At 43.1% G+C, this 15667-nt stretch overlaps 2 protein-coding genes, 3 non-coding genes and 1 pseudogene across 6 annotated transcripts; all 6 read right to left on the bottom strand.

Moving 5' to 3' along the window:
- Positions 1 to 791: 791 nt before the first annotated feature.
- LOC127780313 (uncharacterized) lies at positions 792 to 7869 on the bottom strand. The gene is made up of 3 exons (XM_052307220.1): positions 7436 to 7869; positions 3838 to 3895; positions 792 to 1041 (listed from the first exon to the last, which is right to left on the bottom strand). Exons 1-3 carry the CDS (start codon positions 7809 to 7811, stop codon positions 792 to 794), a joined length of 684 nt encoding a protein of 227 aa, XP_052163180.1. The 5' UTR covers positions 7812 to 7869.
- A 637-nt stretch (positions 7870 to 8506) lies between these two features.
- Positions 8507 to 11788, bottom strand: LOC127778717 (40S ribosomal protein S9-1-like; annotated as a pseudogene).
- LOC127781014 (small nucleolar RNA Z162) lies at positions 9380 to 9467 on the bottom strand. The gene has a single exon (XR_008018903.1). It is a non-coding gene; the product is annotated as a small nucleolar RNA Z162 (small nucleolar RNA).
- LOC127781009 (small nucleolar RNA Z161/Z228) lies at positions 9844 to 9936 on the bottom strand. The gene has a single exon (XR_008018899.1). It is a non-coding gene; the product is annotated as a small nucleolar RNA Z161/Z228 (small nucleolar RNA).
- Positions 10385 to 10476, bottom strand: LOC127781011 (small nucleolar RNA Z161/Z228). The gene has a single exon (XR_008018900.1). It is a non-coding gene; the product is annotated as a small nucleolar RNA Z161/Z228 (small nucleolar RNA).
- A 453-nt stretch (positions 11789 to 12241) lies between the features above and the next one.
- Positions 12242 to 14761, bottom strand: LOC127778781 (transcription factor BHLH062). 2 transcript variants are annotated; one of them, XM_052305402.1, is made up of 5 exons: positions 14503 to 14761; positions 14345 to 14424; positions 13714 to 13832; positions 13147 to 13274; positions 12243 to 12928 (listed from the first exon to the last, which is right to left on the bottom strand). In XM_052305402.1, exons 2-5 carry the CDS (start codon positions 14410 to 14412, stop codon positions 12446 to 12448), a joined length of 798 nt encoding a protein of 265 aa, XP_052161362.1. In that variant the 5' UTR covers positions 14413 to 14424; positions 14503 to 14761; the 3' UTR covers positions 12243 to 12445. The 2 variants fall into 2 exon arrangements, with proteins under 2 accessions (XP_052161361.1, XP_052161362.1); XM_052305401.1 differs by having other exon boundaries at positions 12242 to 12928; positions 14345 to 14761.
- Positions 14762 to 15667: the final 906 nt, after the last annotated feature.

A 15667-nucleotide genomic window follows, 5' to 3' on the forward strand; every position in this document is an offset into this window, starting at 1 on the left:
TGTTATTTGTCTAGTATCAAATAAACAATGAGTTGTCTTGTATCAAATTTATGAATCTATTTCCATGTGTTGGGCGTTGGGTTATATGAATTCTTTGTTTTCCTCTTCTGTTTGAAGCTGCTTCGCAAGGGAGCTTGGTTTTGTCGGGCCCCTAAATATTAATATTAGTAATGTTCATGTCACATATACATTTTTGCACAGATAAAAAAGAGAAAAACTCAGTAATACTCCATAATCGGGGTTTCAAAAGTAATACTCCATAATCCAAGCAAGACAAGCATCAAACATCCAATAAAAAAATTCTAAGAAATTAAAGCAGGTGAGTTGTTTGATCTATAAATCATCCTTCATCCTCGTTCACCAAACAAGCGAATCGTCGTGGTTGACGTCGGTGGTTCACCTGGACGTGTTCTGCTGCAGCTGCGGTAAGTCACATATACCACATAGTCACGTACCGGCACCGTGGTATTTGATGGGAGATGGATTTTAATACGGGTGGTCCACCTGTTTTTTACATGTCAATTACATGGTTATGAAAATAAATTAAAAACTATACAAATATGTAAGTTCAAATTTGATTTCTGTAAGTTGTAACGAAAACAACAAATTAAACTGTAACTAGTTTATATATATTTGCAAATAAATTTGTTATTTTTTTCTAACTTATAAAATACGATTTTGAACTATGGAATGATATATTCCTTATTATTCTATCTTATTATTTTTTTGAGATTTTTTCATAACCATTTAGTTGACATAAAAGAAATGGGTACACATCTATATCCAATTGTTTAAAAGAGGTTCCCAAAGTCGTATTTGTTGCAGCTGCGGCCGCCGACGTCGAGGCGAGGGAGCCCAGGACTACCATTCATATCGATCGGCCACCCCGACAACGATGGGATGGACACCGGCGACGCCGTGGCTAACACCGGCGGCCACCGTATCTCGTCTCCGAACGACGACACCACGTCCTTCCCTCCCGGCGAAGCAGCAGCAGGCTTCTTCGGATGGAGCGCCACCTGCAGTTTGCAGATCGATAATCTTCTTAGATAACCCATTAAACAAGATTAAATAAAAGAAGAAATAAAAATAAGACAAAGTGATAAGACAAATTATCAACTCACTTTATTATCTATCTATCTGTCTACCTATTATTATATTATTAAAACAGCTTTGAAAGGAGGTACCACGTTCGCTGTGGAGGCTAAAAATTCCCACATTAATCGAATAAAAAAGAAAAAAAAGAAAAGGAGAGTCCAAATAGAAATACAATTTAAAAACAGCTGAAATTCAGAATTAAAAATAAATAATATTGAAAGAAGTTTTCATATAAGATCCCAATACCAGATTAATCAAAACTCGAAACAAAAATAAAATAAAATCTAAAATTAGAAAACAAAAAGGAGAGTCCAAGTAGAAATACAATTTTAAAAATAACTGAAATTCGAAATTAAAAATAAGTAATATTGAAAGAAGTTTCCATATAAGAACCTAATACGAGATTAATTAAAATTCGAAATAAAAATAAAATAAAATCCAAAATTAGAAAAGAAAAGGATAGTTAAGTAGGAATACAATTTAAAAATAGCTTAAATTCGGAATTCAAAATAAGGATATTAAAAGAAGAGTCCATATAAGAACCCAATATGAGATTAATTAAAATTCGGAATAAAAATAAAAATAAAATCCGAAATTAGCCAAAAAAAAATAAAAGAAGAGTCATTTTAAAATTAGTGAAATTCGAAATTAAAAATAAGCAATATTGAAAGAAAAATCCATATAAGAACCCAATACGAGATTAATTAAAATTCAGAGTAAAAAATGAAATAATATCTAAAATTGGAAAAACTAAAAGAGAGTTCAAGTAGGAATACAATTTTGAAACAACTAGAATTGAAAATAAATAATAAAAATATTAAAAGAACACAATACGATATTAATTAAAATTTGAGAAAAGAATAAATTTGAAACTAGAAAACAAAAGGTAAGATTTTAATTAGAATACAATTTATAAATAACTAAAAATTGTGATAAAAATAAAGACTATTGAAAGAAAAGACCATCTAAAACTGTAACGCCCTGACATTCATTAGCCATTAACACAGCTAACTCACACCGGGGTGTTATGCATTACCTGTGATATAGTACCAGTCCCAGGATACACTAGCTGGTACACACAGAATAAATGTGGAATCAAAGTAAACTGCTTTATTACATCACTGGGTAGTAGTCCTTGCATAAGTTGCTATCATGGACAGGCCCATAGATGAGCAACACAACATTACAGAAAACCATAAAAGCGACGGCGCAGAAGCGAACAGCGCGGAGCACTAAGCGACTATGCAACTATGCACTAAGCGAAGAACCTAGGCATCTATCTTATTCCACAGGCGAGGCTTGGGGCTAGGCACGAAACATCTAGAAGTCTTCATACTCGGCTTGCTCTTGGAGATACTCCTCGGCGGTCGGGTCGACGTCTTCATCTTCATACTCTATATATTAATATAAGGGGCAAGGGTGAGTACTTAACGTACTCAGCAAGCTAGGGGAAACATGACATGTTTGGTTTAAACAAGGAGGCTAAGGTTTTATTTGCGAAAGCTGCCTTTTTGGCAAAGTGATTTATTTCACAAAACTCCTAGTGAGTGAGTCAAGTTTTAGTTGTCGGGAGGAGGCTCACGCCTCGACCCATTCCACAAGTTGCTTTGCAACAACTTGTCACGATTAACGAACAACAATTAATTTGTTCCTCTATTAGTTTCTTCTCACAACAACACATAGTCCACACAGATATCTCAGCACAACAACGCCATCATCATGGCCCTAACAACACCTCGGTGTCGGACGACACCCCAGGTCACACAGACCCGTTCCTAACCACCTAGGTTAGCCGTCTGCAACACAGGAGGACTCTGGCAACGTTACCCTTCCCAATAATAACTTCTTCACAAACATTTTTCAAACAAATCTACGTTATGAGAAACACCTTACACTCGCCCTTGACCGTGGGCACGGCTGTTCGAACATTTCATTAATCTCTGCAGAGGTTGCACGCTTTACCCACACGACACGAAACTGACATCGTTTACCCGTCGGCAACGTAAGTTCGTGATAAGGCCTTTCCAAAGCTAACCCAAGAAAATCGCATGCCACCTAGTTGGGCTAAGATCCATAGCCAAGTATCAGGCAATGACAACCGTCATCCACTCAGGAAATACCGAGGATGCCTCCTACTCCTACCGGTACCACGCCACAATAGAGGCAAAAAGACACCCATGATGGGCAAAAATGTGTAACACTTCGTCTCCTCATCCTCGGCATTCCACAACCATTGGTACACCAACTCCCATGTGAAAACAATTTACTTAGCCAGAGGCATCCCATAAATACCCGTGTGGTCGCACTGTAACGTGTTGGGATGGATTTCCCAAAGGAATCGGTCCTTAACGACAATACGTAGCCAAACCACAAAGGCATGACTCCGCATCATCACCACTTTCACAACACATTTTATTTCATAACTCCTCAATACAACGTACCGGATTTTTAAACATGGATTTGGAATAACCCAAGTTTCCCACATGGCAACAACGTAAGCATGGCTAAGCGAAACTACCTCGGTAATCGAATAATGATACCGGCGCAAATATTTGTGGAGCTATCAAAGGTATGGAAACATCAACCTATGTAATATAAGTGCGACTACTGGGTTGGTCCGTCGGTTGTATAAACAATCCGAGGCCTAAACATGTTAATCGTGTAAACTAAACAATGCATTTTTCAATCAACATATCTTTGCAAATATAGGGGCAATATGATCAAAGAGGCTTGCCTTACACAGGGTTGGGGTCTTCTCCTTCGAAAGCGGCGTCCGGAGCTTCCTCGTACTCGGGTTCTAAACGCGAAAACAAATCTAATTAACAAAAGGCAATAAAACTAACTCAAATCAGAGAAACAATGGTGCCACTGTGTAGATCTCAATTTTAGAAAAATTTAGGAACTTGAACGGGGTCAATCGGAGTTACGGTTGATTTACTATGAATTTTCAAAGGATAAATGGTTTTTCCTGGAATATTTGGAAATCAAAATTATTAACGGAAGGGAGGGGCCCACCTGTCAGCGATGGATGGAGGAAAAAGGGGCTGGGGCCTGGCCGTCAGTGACTTGGGAGGAAAAGGAGACGCTGGGCCCGGCTTGGCAGAGGCTTGAGGAGGCCTGCTTCTTCCTCCTCTCGCTCTTTTGCTCGGCTCGGCCTGGGACAGGGATGCGTCGCGGCGATGGGGCGCGGCGAGGCGATCGGCGGCTGAGGGAGGGCGGCGGCGAATTCCGGCGAGGCTCCGCCAGCGACGGCGGCGCCGGGAGAATAGCGCGGCGGCTCTGGCTGGCAGCAACAGAGAGCAAAATGAGAGAAAGAGAGAGGAGAGAGATGGGTTGGGATGGTGATAGTGTGGGGAGAAGGAGCTCGGGCTGCTTCCCCTTTTATAGGCGAGCGACGCGGTGGCGAGCTGGCGGTCTAGGCGCGGTATTCCGGGGGTAGTAGGCTAGCAGCTAGGGCGGGATTCCGGGACGGAGAGGATGGCGACGCGACAGAGTGGCGTCATGCACCGGTGGCAATGCGACGGCGAAACGACGGCGACGCGACACGAAGTGACGTGCGGAGAGCGGGAACGGCGGCGAGACGGGGGTGACGCACGGCCGACGACGGCTATGGCCGGGATTTGGGGCGGTGGGGCTAGAGAGGGGTGACGCAAGCGACGGTGGCGACTCGACGCAAGAGAGAGGGAGAGACGCGGCTCGGCGGCTTCCCGGGAGGAGACAGACGACAAGACGACGAGGCGACGGCGAAGGGACGCGCGTCCGCGGGAGCTCGGGATGGGACGGCGCGGCGTCAACGGTGGTGGCGACGCGACATGGCGATGGAACGGGGATGACGAGGGGTGGCGTGGCGGCCGTTATCCGTTGGCGTCGACGCGACGGCGACGGGATGGCGACTCGATGGATGGAATGGACGGCGACGGGACGGGGGTGACGCGGGGCGACGTGGCTCCCGGAGAGGGCGCGGCGGTTTTCGTGGAGTTTGGCGCGATGCGGCTTTGGCGTGGCTCGGGGGTGGCGCGACGCGGGTGTTGGCACGACGTGCGTGCACGGGAGGGCGGCTAGGTGCGACGCGGTGCTGCCACGACTCGGCGTCCTGGGTCGACATATCGTCGAACACCTTGTGTGCATGCTTGGCTGGTCTGAGGAGGAAGAAGGTGAATAGTAGCGGGCTGGGCTGGGCCAGCCTGCTTAGGGGAAAGAGAGAAGAGAGGAGAGGTGGAGGGGAGCTGGGCCGAGAGAGAGAGAAGGGAAGGAGGCCCAAAATGAACAGTGACAATTCACATTTTCTCAAGGATTTAGGAATTGAATTTTGAGAAGGATTTGAAAGGAACTCGAATTTTAATTTGATCTAGGATATCACAGGTATTTGAAGGAAATTTCTAGGAGAGGATTTGAGATCCATTTGGCACAAAATCAACTAAGAACCAAATTAACTCCAATTTTTAAATGACAAACTTTTTAAATAAAAGCACATAAAATACGGGTGCTACAAAAACACATGATGAGATAAATTAATTAATATTCCTATAAAGTAGTAGAGTGGTGGCGGTTGATACGACATATAAAAACTGTTAATAAAACATCAAATAGAGTCCTGATGACGATTAAAAGGAGGGACGACAGGCATGCCGTGAAGCAAACGAGCAAGGCAGTTGCTGCGACTTCTAGAAAATAAAAAAAATAAACCCCATTGAAAATCATATTGGATTTTTAAAATCTCAATGAAAATAAAAAGGAGAAGCAGCGGGCAAGGTGTATAGGAGTATAGTTGCAAAGCCGCCAACGGTTGATGGGACTTCTAGAAAATAAAGAATGAATTCCAACGATAATTATGTTCGGTTTTTTGAATCACAATGACAATAAGAGTAAGTGGCGGACGGATCGTAGAGGAGCATAGTGACATCACATCGTTTCGATTTTTAAAATCTCAATGAAAATAAAAGGGAGAAGCAGCGAGCGGGGTGTATAGGAGTATAGTTGTAGAGCCGCCGACGGTTGACGGGACTTCTAGAAAATAAAAAATGAATTCCAACGATAATTATGTTCGATTTTTAGAACCACAATGACAATAAAAAGTAGGCGGCGGACGGGTTGTATAGGAGCATAGTGACATCTTTTGACGGAACTTCTAAAAATTATAAAAAATGAAACCTAACAAGACAATAAACTCTAAAAACTATAAGGTCCAATTTTTAAAGGTTCGGAACTTCTAAAAAGTAAAAAAAAATAATGATAATCATGCTCGATTTTAAAATCTCAATGACAATAAAGAAGGGAGGCATTGGACGAGCCGTAGAGTATAACGGCGACATTTGACGAGACATCTAGAAATTATAAAAACGAAACCAAACGTGACAATAAACTCTAAAAACTATAAGATCCAATTTTTAAAGGTTCCAGAATAAATAAAAATAGTGGTAGATCGAGCAAGCAAATAAAGAAGAAGATGACATAGGGGGTAGCAATTGGTGTGACTTTTAAAAACTATATAATGAGAAACAGGGGATGATAAGGTTTGTTATTTCAAAGTCTTAAGACAATGAGATAGCTATTTAATAAATTTTAAGTAAAATCATACTAAAAATATATATAATTTTCTTTAGGTGCTAGCCGCGCAATTGCATGGCCATTCAGCTAGTTTTAATTACTAGAGACTGAGTGTAGCTCATATGGCATCGTGCAGCTGTTGTGCTCTCTGCGACCGCGTTCGACTCTAGCCGGATGTACTCATCCTTTTTCTTAATAAATTTGATATTGGGTCTTTTTGCAGTGGCCATCTTTTTTTTTATTTACTAACATTAAACCACATAGAATTTTTTTTGCCAACAATTCTAATGAAATACCTATGATCAAATAAGATATTCTTACCTATCGATTTCAAGAGTATAGCACCATTACACATATTGTGATGCTCTCTTTGTGAAAGCATTGGTACATATCAATATATCAGGATTCAAAATTCTAGAACGAAATTTCCGAAATTCTGGTCATTTCGAAACCCCCCTCTCCTACGATATTATTTCGGCCAAAATTTGTAATTTTTTTTGTGAATTTGATAATATTTTGTTTAAATTGGATCAACATTTATTCAAAATTTCAGTGTCTCAATGACCTCCGATAGGACCAGCCAAACCGAAAATTTGAAACATGTCAATAAACAATAATTACTTCTAAAATACCGTGCACCAATTCGACTCGATCTATTCCCTTAAAAAAAAATCCGACTCGATCTGTGATCGATACTGCAATCTAATCTGATGAGCTAGATATGATCAAATAGATCAGATCTATTCAAGATCGAGATGATGAACGGGGAATAGGACGCGCACGTACGCACCTTGATGTCTCGGCCGTCGACGAGGACGATAGGAGGGCCGAAGTAGAGGGGAGGGACGGTGTCGCAGCTCGCGCTCAGCGTCGCCGCCGCCGCCGCCCGCCACCCGGCGACGGTCTCGAAGACGACGACGGCCGTGCGGAGGGCGCCGGAGACGGCGACCGCCTCGACGGGCGGCCGAGAACCGCTCGCACAGGTCGGCCGTAGTGCCGGTGTTCCGGCTGCTGCTGAGGCGGCGGAGCAGGATGCAGCGGCGGTGGAGCTCCGACGGGTGGCCGCTCAGCCGGCCGGCGACGGGGGCGAGGATGTTGCGCGCCAGGGTGGCCTTGGCGGCGGCCGCGCCGTACCGGGTGCATAGCCTCGCCTCCGTCTCCGCCATGTTCGCCGACGAGAGGATTCGCCGCCGCCGGCGGCTACCAGGTTTTGAGCTAGCGAAAACGAACTCTCCACATAATCTTCCACGGATCGCGCGCGTCCCCGTATAAATACGCACGCGTGGGTAGTACCAGCACGAATCTCAACAACTAGCACACCACGTGGAACACATCCGCACGAATCTCAACTAGTCGTGGAACTCATCGAATGGTGATGAGGATGCCATCTTTTCATCTAACACTCTCTCCATGCCAAAATAAGGTTGTGATTGAGGAGAGGAGATAGAGGAGATTGGAAAGATACGTAAAACGAGATGAGCCATTAGCACATGATTAATTGACTATTAAGTATTTTAAACTTCAAAAATAGATTAATATGATTTTTTGAAGCATCTTTCCTATGGAATTTTTTTTGCAAAAAACGCACCCGTTTAGTATTTCGGGAAGCGTGCGCGCGAAAAACGAAGCAAAACTTACTCACAATCACCCAGGAAAGAACACAGCCTAAATCAACCTCACACCGTATAAGGTTGTCGCTCCGTCCCAAAATAAATCAACCTTATAAGGTTGTCGCTCCGTCCCAAAATAAATCAACCTTATACAGGATGTGACACCATAGGATGTGACACCATATGACGTCATAAAATAAATCAACCTTATACAAGATGTGTAACAACACGTGCACGTGATGACCTCTTTTAGACTTTTAATGATAGAGCCCTCACCAGGTTGACCTTTTCTATCGTGTTAGATTACAAGCACCAACGGTACGACATTTTAGGGAAAATTTGGATCAAATTGTACTGTATCAAATTTGAATTATCAAAAACCAATAAAAGTTTCAGTTGGAATATACTCTCGTCTCACGTCAAAACCTCGAAATTTCACGATTTTCGTCAAAAACGTAAACCCTGGTTCCAATCACCATCAACGACAACGTACATTTGATCAAGTTCTGGAGATGCCACAAGGCTTGAAATTAAACATGTGTCAATCACATGTTTCACCCGGTGAGGGATAAAGCGACGGTTTCAAAACTGTCTCCCAAAGCAGGGCGCTGAATTAGGACAACAAAATTCTCTCAACGACAAACTCCCCATTGCCACCATCTAAAGTTTCTGTAAAGCTCAATTCACCTTCCAATCAATTCATGTTGCTTAAGTTCCTATGGCCGAGCTAAGCTTACTCTTCCTCGTCCTCGCCGTCGCCACCGCCACCGCCACCCGAGGCCTTCTTCTGGTTCTTCCTCTTCACTCTTCCAGCAGGGCCGCCGCCCAGCGGGCTGGTGAGGGAGAAGTCGATGTGCTTCTCAGACTCAAGCCTCACCATGAATGATGGAATGTTGACGAGCTGCCTTCCCATCCTGAGAAAGTGTAACATACAAAGTTGTTAGATCCAAGGATAAAACAGCAGCTCAAACTGTGAAGACCATAGGATTCAAAGAAGTTGGATGTATCGCGCTAGAACTACATCCATACTGTAATGTACTCAGTTAGGAGGAGCGGAAAAGATGGCGAACCAATGGAAGTAAACAGGAAATCGATAACATATCTTTCCATTTTCAGAATAAAATAAGGCACTCAGAATGAAAAGGACATAGGAGTCATTGGCCTTCAGACCTCAGAGATACATTAGCTAAATTACCTCCTCATTGTGCCAAACAAAATACATACAAATTCAAATTCGCATCAAGTGCTCTCCAGAAAAAAAAAGTAGGAACACATAAAAGTAGCAAAAGAATGCACGCTTAGTACTAACACAGGAGAAAACACCCTGAACATTTGATCCAGAAAAAGGGACCTGAATAAGATTTATTCAACAAAATCAACCTTTGCAAACAAAGGAAGAACAGAAAACAAATTATGCAAGAGGAAATGACAGCGTATACACTAGAACAAATATTCAAATTTCAGGTTGCACTGTTTTTCCAGGAATAAACTAAATGCATGAAGATAAGAATAATCCACATTAGTTAGTTGCACAGAGAATTCATCAAGGATAAGAATCTCAGAATTGAACCATGTTACACAGAGAAAGGGGCATCAGAGAATAATATGACTGCAACATGACACACTAAGTGTATCAGACGACCGTCGTGAGTATTGCATATGGATTCTCATCACATGGCCCGTAGAAAGAAACAAGCCACTCTTGTCGTTTCAATTTGAATAGAACTAGCAGATGGAGGCTATAACAGACTGGAGCAAAAAGGGGGAAAACTATGGACTGTTTTTTGGGGAACTGTCAATAATATGTTTTCCAAGTACAAGGGATGGCACATTCCAAAGTACAGATTCACAAATGATATTTTCTGCAAGGACTCACTAGCATATTGCTCTAGGAGCATATGTTATAATTATATTAGAGAACAGATCATACAAGAGAAAAGGACATGATGTGTATACACTTGAGCAAATGTTCAAAAATCAGATTGAATCATGTTTCCTGGATTAATCTAAATGCATAGACATGTAGAAACCACATTACAGTTACATAAGTAAACTTAAAACACCGAACAGGGTTACAGAAAAGAATCATCAAAGATAAAAAATCTCAGAACTGAACAAATTGCAACAAAGGGCATCAGAGAATATATGACTGCAACATGACACACTAAGTGTATCAGATGACCGTCGTGAGTATTGCATATGGATTCTCATCACATGGCCCATATAAGGAAACAAGCCATTCTTGTTGGTTTACAGTTTGCATAGAACTAGCGGTAGCAGAGTATAACACACCGAAGCAAGAAAGAGAGGAAAACTTTGCATAAGCTCATGAACTTGTATCCCACAATTTTTTCGATATATATGTACTACAGTTTTAGGGGAAACTGTCAACTACACATGATTCAAGTACACAGAATGGCATATACTGAGCTACAAGATTCACCGGTGATATTTTGCAACAGGATTAACAAGCACAGTACCGTAGGAGTATTGTAGGTGAGAGATGAAGCGTGGATTACTAACCTGATGTGGCGCTGCCTGATAAGGACACGTGCATGGTGGACTGACTTGGCCATGCCATTCTTGAAGACAATGGTCTGGAGGTGGCGCTAGAGGAAGTTCTCAACAGTGAGTGCAAGCACGTAATCAAGCTTGTTCAGACCCTCGCCAAGGAGACCATAGTGGTTCATGCGGCGGAGGAGCGCCTCACCCTCGAAGATACGACGGGGTTCTTCTCATCCAGGGTGAGCAGTTCCATATTGTCCCACCAGCTTCAGCTCAGCATCAAGACGCTCCTTCTCATATGGACGCCTTGGCTCCTTGAAAGTCTTACCATCTACAGCACGTTAACAGCATAAGCTACACATTACAGTAAGTAAAATCACCAGTGATATTACAGATAACACCAAAATGTGTAGGCAGAAGTACATTACTCTTGCACCAAAATGTCAAGCGACAGAAATAAAGAGCCTAGTCTTAAAATCACAGCAACGGCAATAATCTACCAATAAACGTCACACACATCAGTAAGTGATGTATTTTCCAAGCAAAATCTATATTCTCTTCAGGCTGGTATCAAATTCTTGACTAAAGCACATAGCTCGGAGGTCTCACCCAACCCACCCAATCTGATCTGAGCATTTGCCATACTAACTCGCGTAGAAAAAGAAACTGCATTGGCCCAAGCTTAGGGTTTTGAGGATCAGAACATAGCCAAATTCTTTCGTTTCAGTACCAAATTATCCACTCGTTTACATGGCTAAGAAATCATACTACTACTCTTAAACACAGCGCGTCTAGCTCATCAAGTTCAAAACAAGCGGAGAGAACGAACGCGAAGCATTTCTATGTTGCAGAATAGAACAGGCAACACACATTACAAGAGCAGAGGAGAAGGAGGGGGAGCTTACAGTTGCGGTAGAAGCTCACGTGCGCCATGGCTGCCGCGGCAAGGTGCCGTGGATCGCCGAGCCGCGCGCCACCGCCGGAGGAGGAGAAGAAGAAGAAGGTGTGGAGGGGGGACGTCCGTGGAGGGGAGGGTGGTAGAGGCGGCGCACTCAAACAAGAGCTTCGTTATATAGCAGAGCAAACCCTAGTACTGATTTACTGGGCCGGGCTACGTGAGACTTCACTAAGCAGGCCCAATCTACACGGGCCTGATAATTGTAGGCCCAAATTACACAGATTTTTTTGAAATAAGTCTACCTAGCATCCCTTATGATTGAGTCATCAACCCCTCAATTGCAAAACCGAGTACAAAGACTTGCCCATCTCGGAAAAACGGTGAGAAAGAACAGAATGACTTTATACCTGATTTTGCGGTTGAAAAACGATTCAATTAGAAACTAGAGATGAGGGAGATAAAATAGACTTATTCCTCTCATTTTTCTAACAAGAGTTTATGCGTGGTTTGTGTGCTGCCCGCGCGGCCACCGTGGGAGCATCACGGGGACCGATTTTGCCAAGAGTCCTTAATGAAAAGAAATCATACAGAATAATCAAAGCATTTCAAACTTTTCTGAATGTGACCTATTTGACCACTTAAAACTGAGATTCAGATATACAGATTAGGTGCTACCCATGAGCACAGTCGCAGATCTCTGTTTCACATTTGCTAAACTTCCAAAGTTAAAAGTTGAAACTAAAGGAATTCTCAAATCGTTGTGTGGACCTCTCGTTATGTAGTGTACCTAAGATCTACCTATACGGTCTTCCTCGTTAGTGCCAGAAGTACCACTGCTACATTGTTGATCTTGTCTTCCTGGAAACACTGGAAACAGGTTTACTGGCAAAGTGGCCGTTGGTGTTGGGTACCTTGCCTGGGGCCGTGTTACATGGTCAGAAATCCCGTGTTCTTGTGACGGTTCGCTGTCTTCGCTGGTCGCAGACTCAGGGAAGAGCTGAAGTTCTCTTGGCATGGCGGCATAGTGCTGCTCGATGATAACCGGTTGCTGCTGAGGAAATGCTGCCGTCGTGGTGACTGGTAAATGTGGCAGGTGCTGTACTGGGAACACTCCGGTTGTCGGATAAGGTACCCTGAGAGCTGGTCTGGTGTTTACATGACTCCAAACAGGATTGCCTTCCATCCGCGTCCTAAGCTCGTTTTGAAGCTCCAAGATTTCAGTACGAAGCATGCTGTTATCGTCGTGCAGTTCATTTCTCTCCAATGCAACCTGTTTTGCAGCATGGAAAGTGGTAAGGTGGCTTTGTTTTCTAAGTAATGATAATTGGAGCCCTATTCCAATAAACTCTTATCATGAGAATATGTACTACCTTTTTCATATCCATGGTATTATCTCTAACCAGACCATGGCCATCAAATTAATTGGAGAACAATTGAACTACTAATTTGCAATAAGACAAATAGGACATTCAATTCGGAAGAGCTTACATAATGAGATTCATTCTTCAGTGAACTATTCTCCTTCCGGAGAGATTCCACTTGTGAAAGTAAATCTTTTAGTAATCGTGTAGTTTCACCCAGTACACATGCCTTCCCATTGTTCTGCCTGTCTGGTTCTGGAAAGGAGTTTGCACATTGCTTAGGAAAATATAATTATGCATGCAAAAATAATGCAGTTTTGAAACTGAGACAACTAAAAATTAATCACAGACAAATGATACTTGCACTCACTATCACTGCTACATTTTTTTCCTTTTTTGTATTTTACGTAAAGGGAAAAGTTAGGTTGTGGCAGATGAAAATGTAAATACTGCTAAATCCATTTCAGCTGCTATATTTCTAGTAGTAACTCGTCCAGAGAGTTTGTACTATCCATCTTAAAATTTAGTAATAGATAAGAACAAACTACTCCTACAAGATTATAAATGGATGTCTCTAGCAGTATTGGAATGACATAAAATAAGCATATTTCAGAAAGGAAAATCCAAATGTTGCAATGCAATTGTGCAATCTGAATCATGTTTATAGATTCGCAATTATGAAACAAACACATACCTAGCAAGTTTCCCAGCTCATTAAAGAGGTCATTCTGCTTGTCCCGCTTAAGTTTCTCCCTCTCTGATTTATGGATTCTCTTTGGAGCCTTCTTATCACACTTCTTGTTCACTATACCGCTGCATAGAAAGTTCAAACATCAGTGTGATTGTAAAGCAGTTTGGACAAAAAATATTCCTTCGTGGAACACCTCAAGATGAAGTAAGGAATTGCTTTTCGATTTGTAGTAGTTCTGGTAGTTAACCCCATTGCAGCAATTAAAATTTGCAGTGCTACAAGAATATAAAAGGTCTAAACACAACAACAACAACAACAACATCTCCAGTAGCTTTTAACTTGCTAATACAAAAGACGAGAATTCTGTAATCCGTATGGCAGAAACTCAAATTGGACGCAAATGATACACATCAACAGGGCCTAAAAGCACTATACGCATATCACGGTTTACATCTCTCATAAAACCAACTCATAATATGTCAAAAAAAAAAAACACTAATTTTTCCACTTCGTCCCAAAACCAAGAGAGCTAAGAGCAACCCAATCCATCCATCCAGTTCATACTTTTTCCCCCCTCATCCTAACAAAGCGACGAAGCCATACACGCCCCCCTAGGAAAGCAACAACGACTCACCTCTGGACCAGCCTCCCCTCGCCGCCGCCACCAGCGGCAGCGGCATTCACCCTGTCCCTGGGCACCATCTCGACCTCCCCCTGAAACTTCCCAATCAATCGATCAATCAAACAACCTCTGGTCAATTTCCCCCCACCGCGCGGCGCAGCTCCGGTTACCTCCCAGATCGGAGCCGCGGCGGCCTCCCGGTTCGAGGGTTCCTTGCGCTACTTATCTTCGTCGTCTTCCTCCTCGGCCTCGGCTTCCTCGGCTCGTGGCTGGCTGCAGTGGTTGGGTGGTTGCACGAGGAGGAGGGGGAAAGAATGGGAGAAAACGATGGGAGGGCGGCGTGCGACGCGCCCGCAGTTTGGGCGAGCGACGGTGACGCGCGTGGGGTGGGCGCGTGGACGCCACCCTCCTCCGCCCACGGGGCCCCGTGTGCCACCAACCCAACCAAACCCGTCACCTCTCACGCCGCCGTCTATTTCTCCAGAGAATCCATTTCTTTAAGGGATTTTAATCCATTTCCGATATTTATTACACTTGGAAGAAAATTTGTAGTACTGGTTGAGATATTTTAGGAGATATAATCGGATTTATAATAATGGGTGTGTTTCATCGTATATTATGTTTGGATGTATCTTTTCATCCGTTTGGCATAATTTTATCTTCAACTTTACTTCTACTTGAGCTGAAGCCCAGAAAAATAATTTCAGCTTCACTTAAAATAGTGTCAAAGCTGAGTTGAGCGCTCTCACGAAATAAATTAGAGATAGAACTGGACTTAGGCTACTCTACATCTCTATTCCAAACCTAACTTCTAAACTTAAATTTAAATAATTTAAAGGTTAGAAATATCTACCAAAAAGATCCTGGTTATTATTATGTATTTGGACCGAGGAAGTTTCTTTCTTTCCTTTTTCTTTGAAATCTGAGTTTCGCTGTGGATCATGTGACATGTCTGCGGCCAAAACTGATAAATTTTTCAAATATATTTTGTTTTTTTCCTTTTTGACTCTATCAGGGGAGTGAAGTGAGTTCCTTGAACTTGACGGAGCGGTGAAACGCAACCAGGCGGCTGCGTCAAACTCAAACGGTGGGGGGTCAAGTCCAGCAGCGGCGCGTGGTTGGCACGGGAGTCCAGGTGGCGCCGGCCGGCCCGCGACTGGTTTAATCCAACTTGGCGAATTTTGCGATGCTTCCCACGGGTTTTGCTCCTCTTTTGCCCTTTTGAGGTCGCTTGAGGTCACGTCTGAGTCTCACCTTCACACTGCCCCCAAGGGGCAGCCAAGCCAACTACGAAATGGAGGCGTCATGCTGACTGCTACTGTACTCCAGATCTGC

Source organism: Oryza glaberrima, chromosome 7, assembly GCF_000147395.1.
Source record: "Oryza glaberrima chromosome 7, OglaRS2, whole genome shotgun sequence".
Lineage (NCBI taxonomy): Eukaryota > Viridiplantae > Streptophyta > Magnoliopsida > Poales > Poaceae > Oryza > Oryza glaberrima.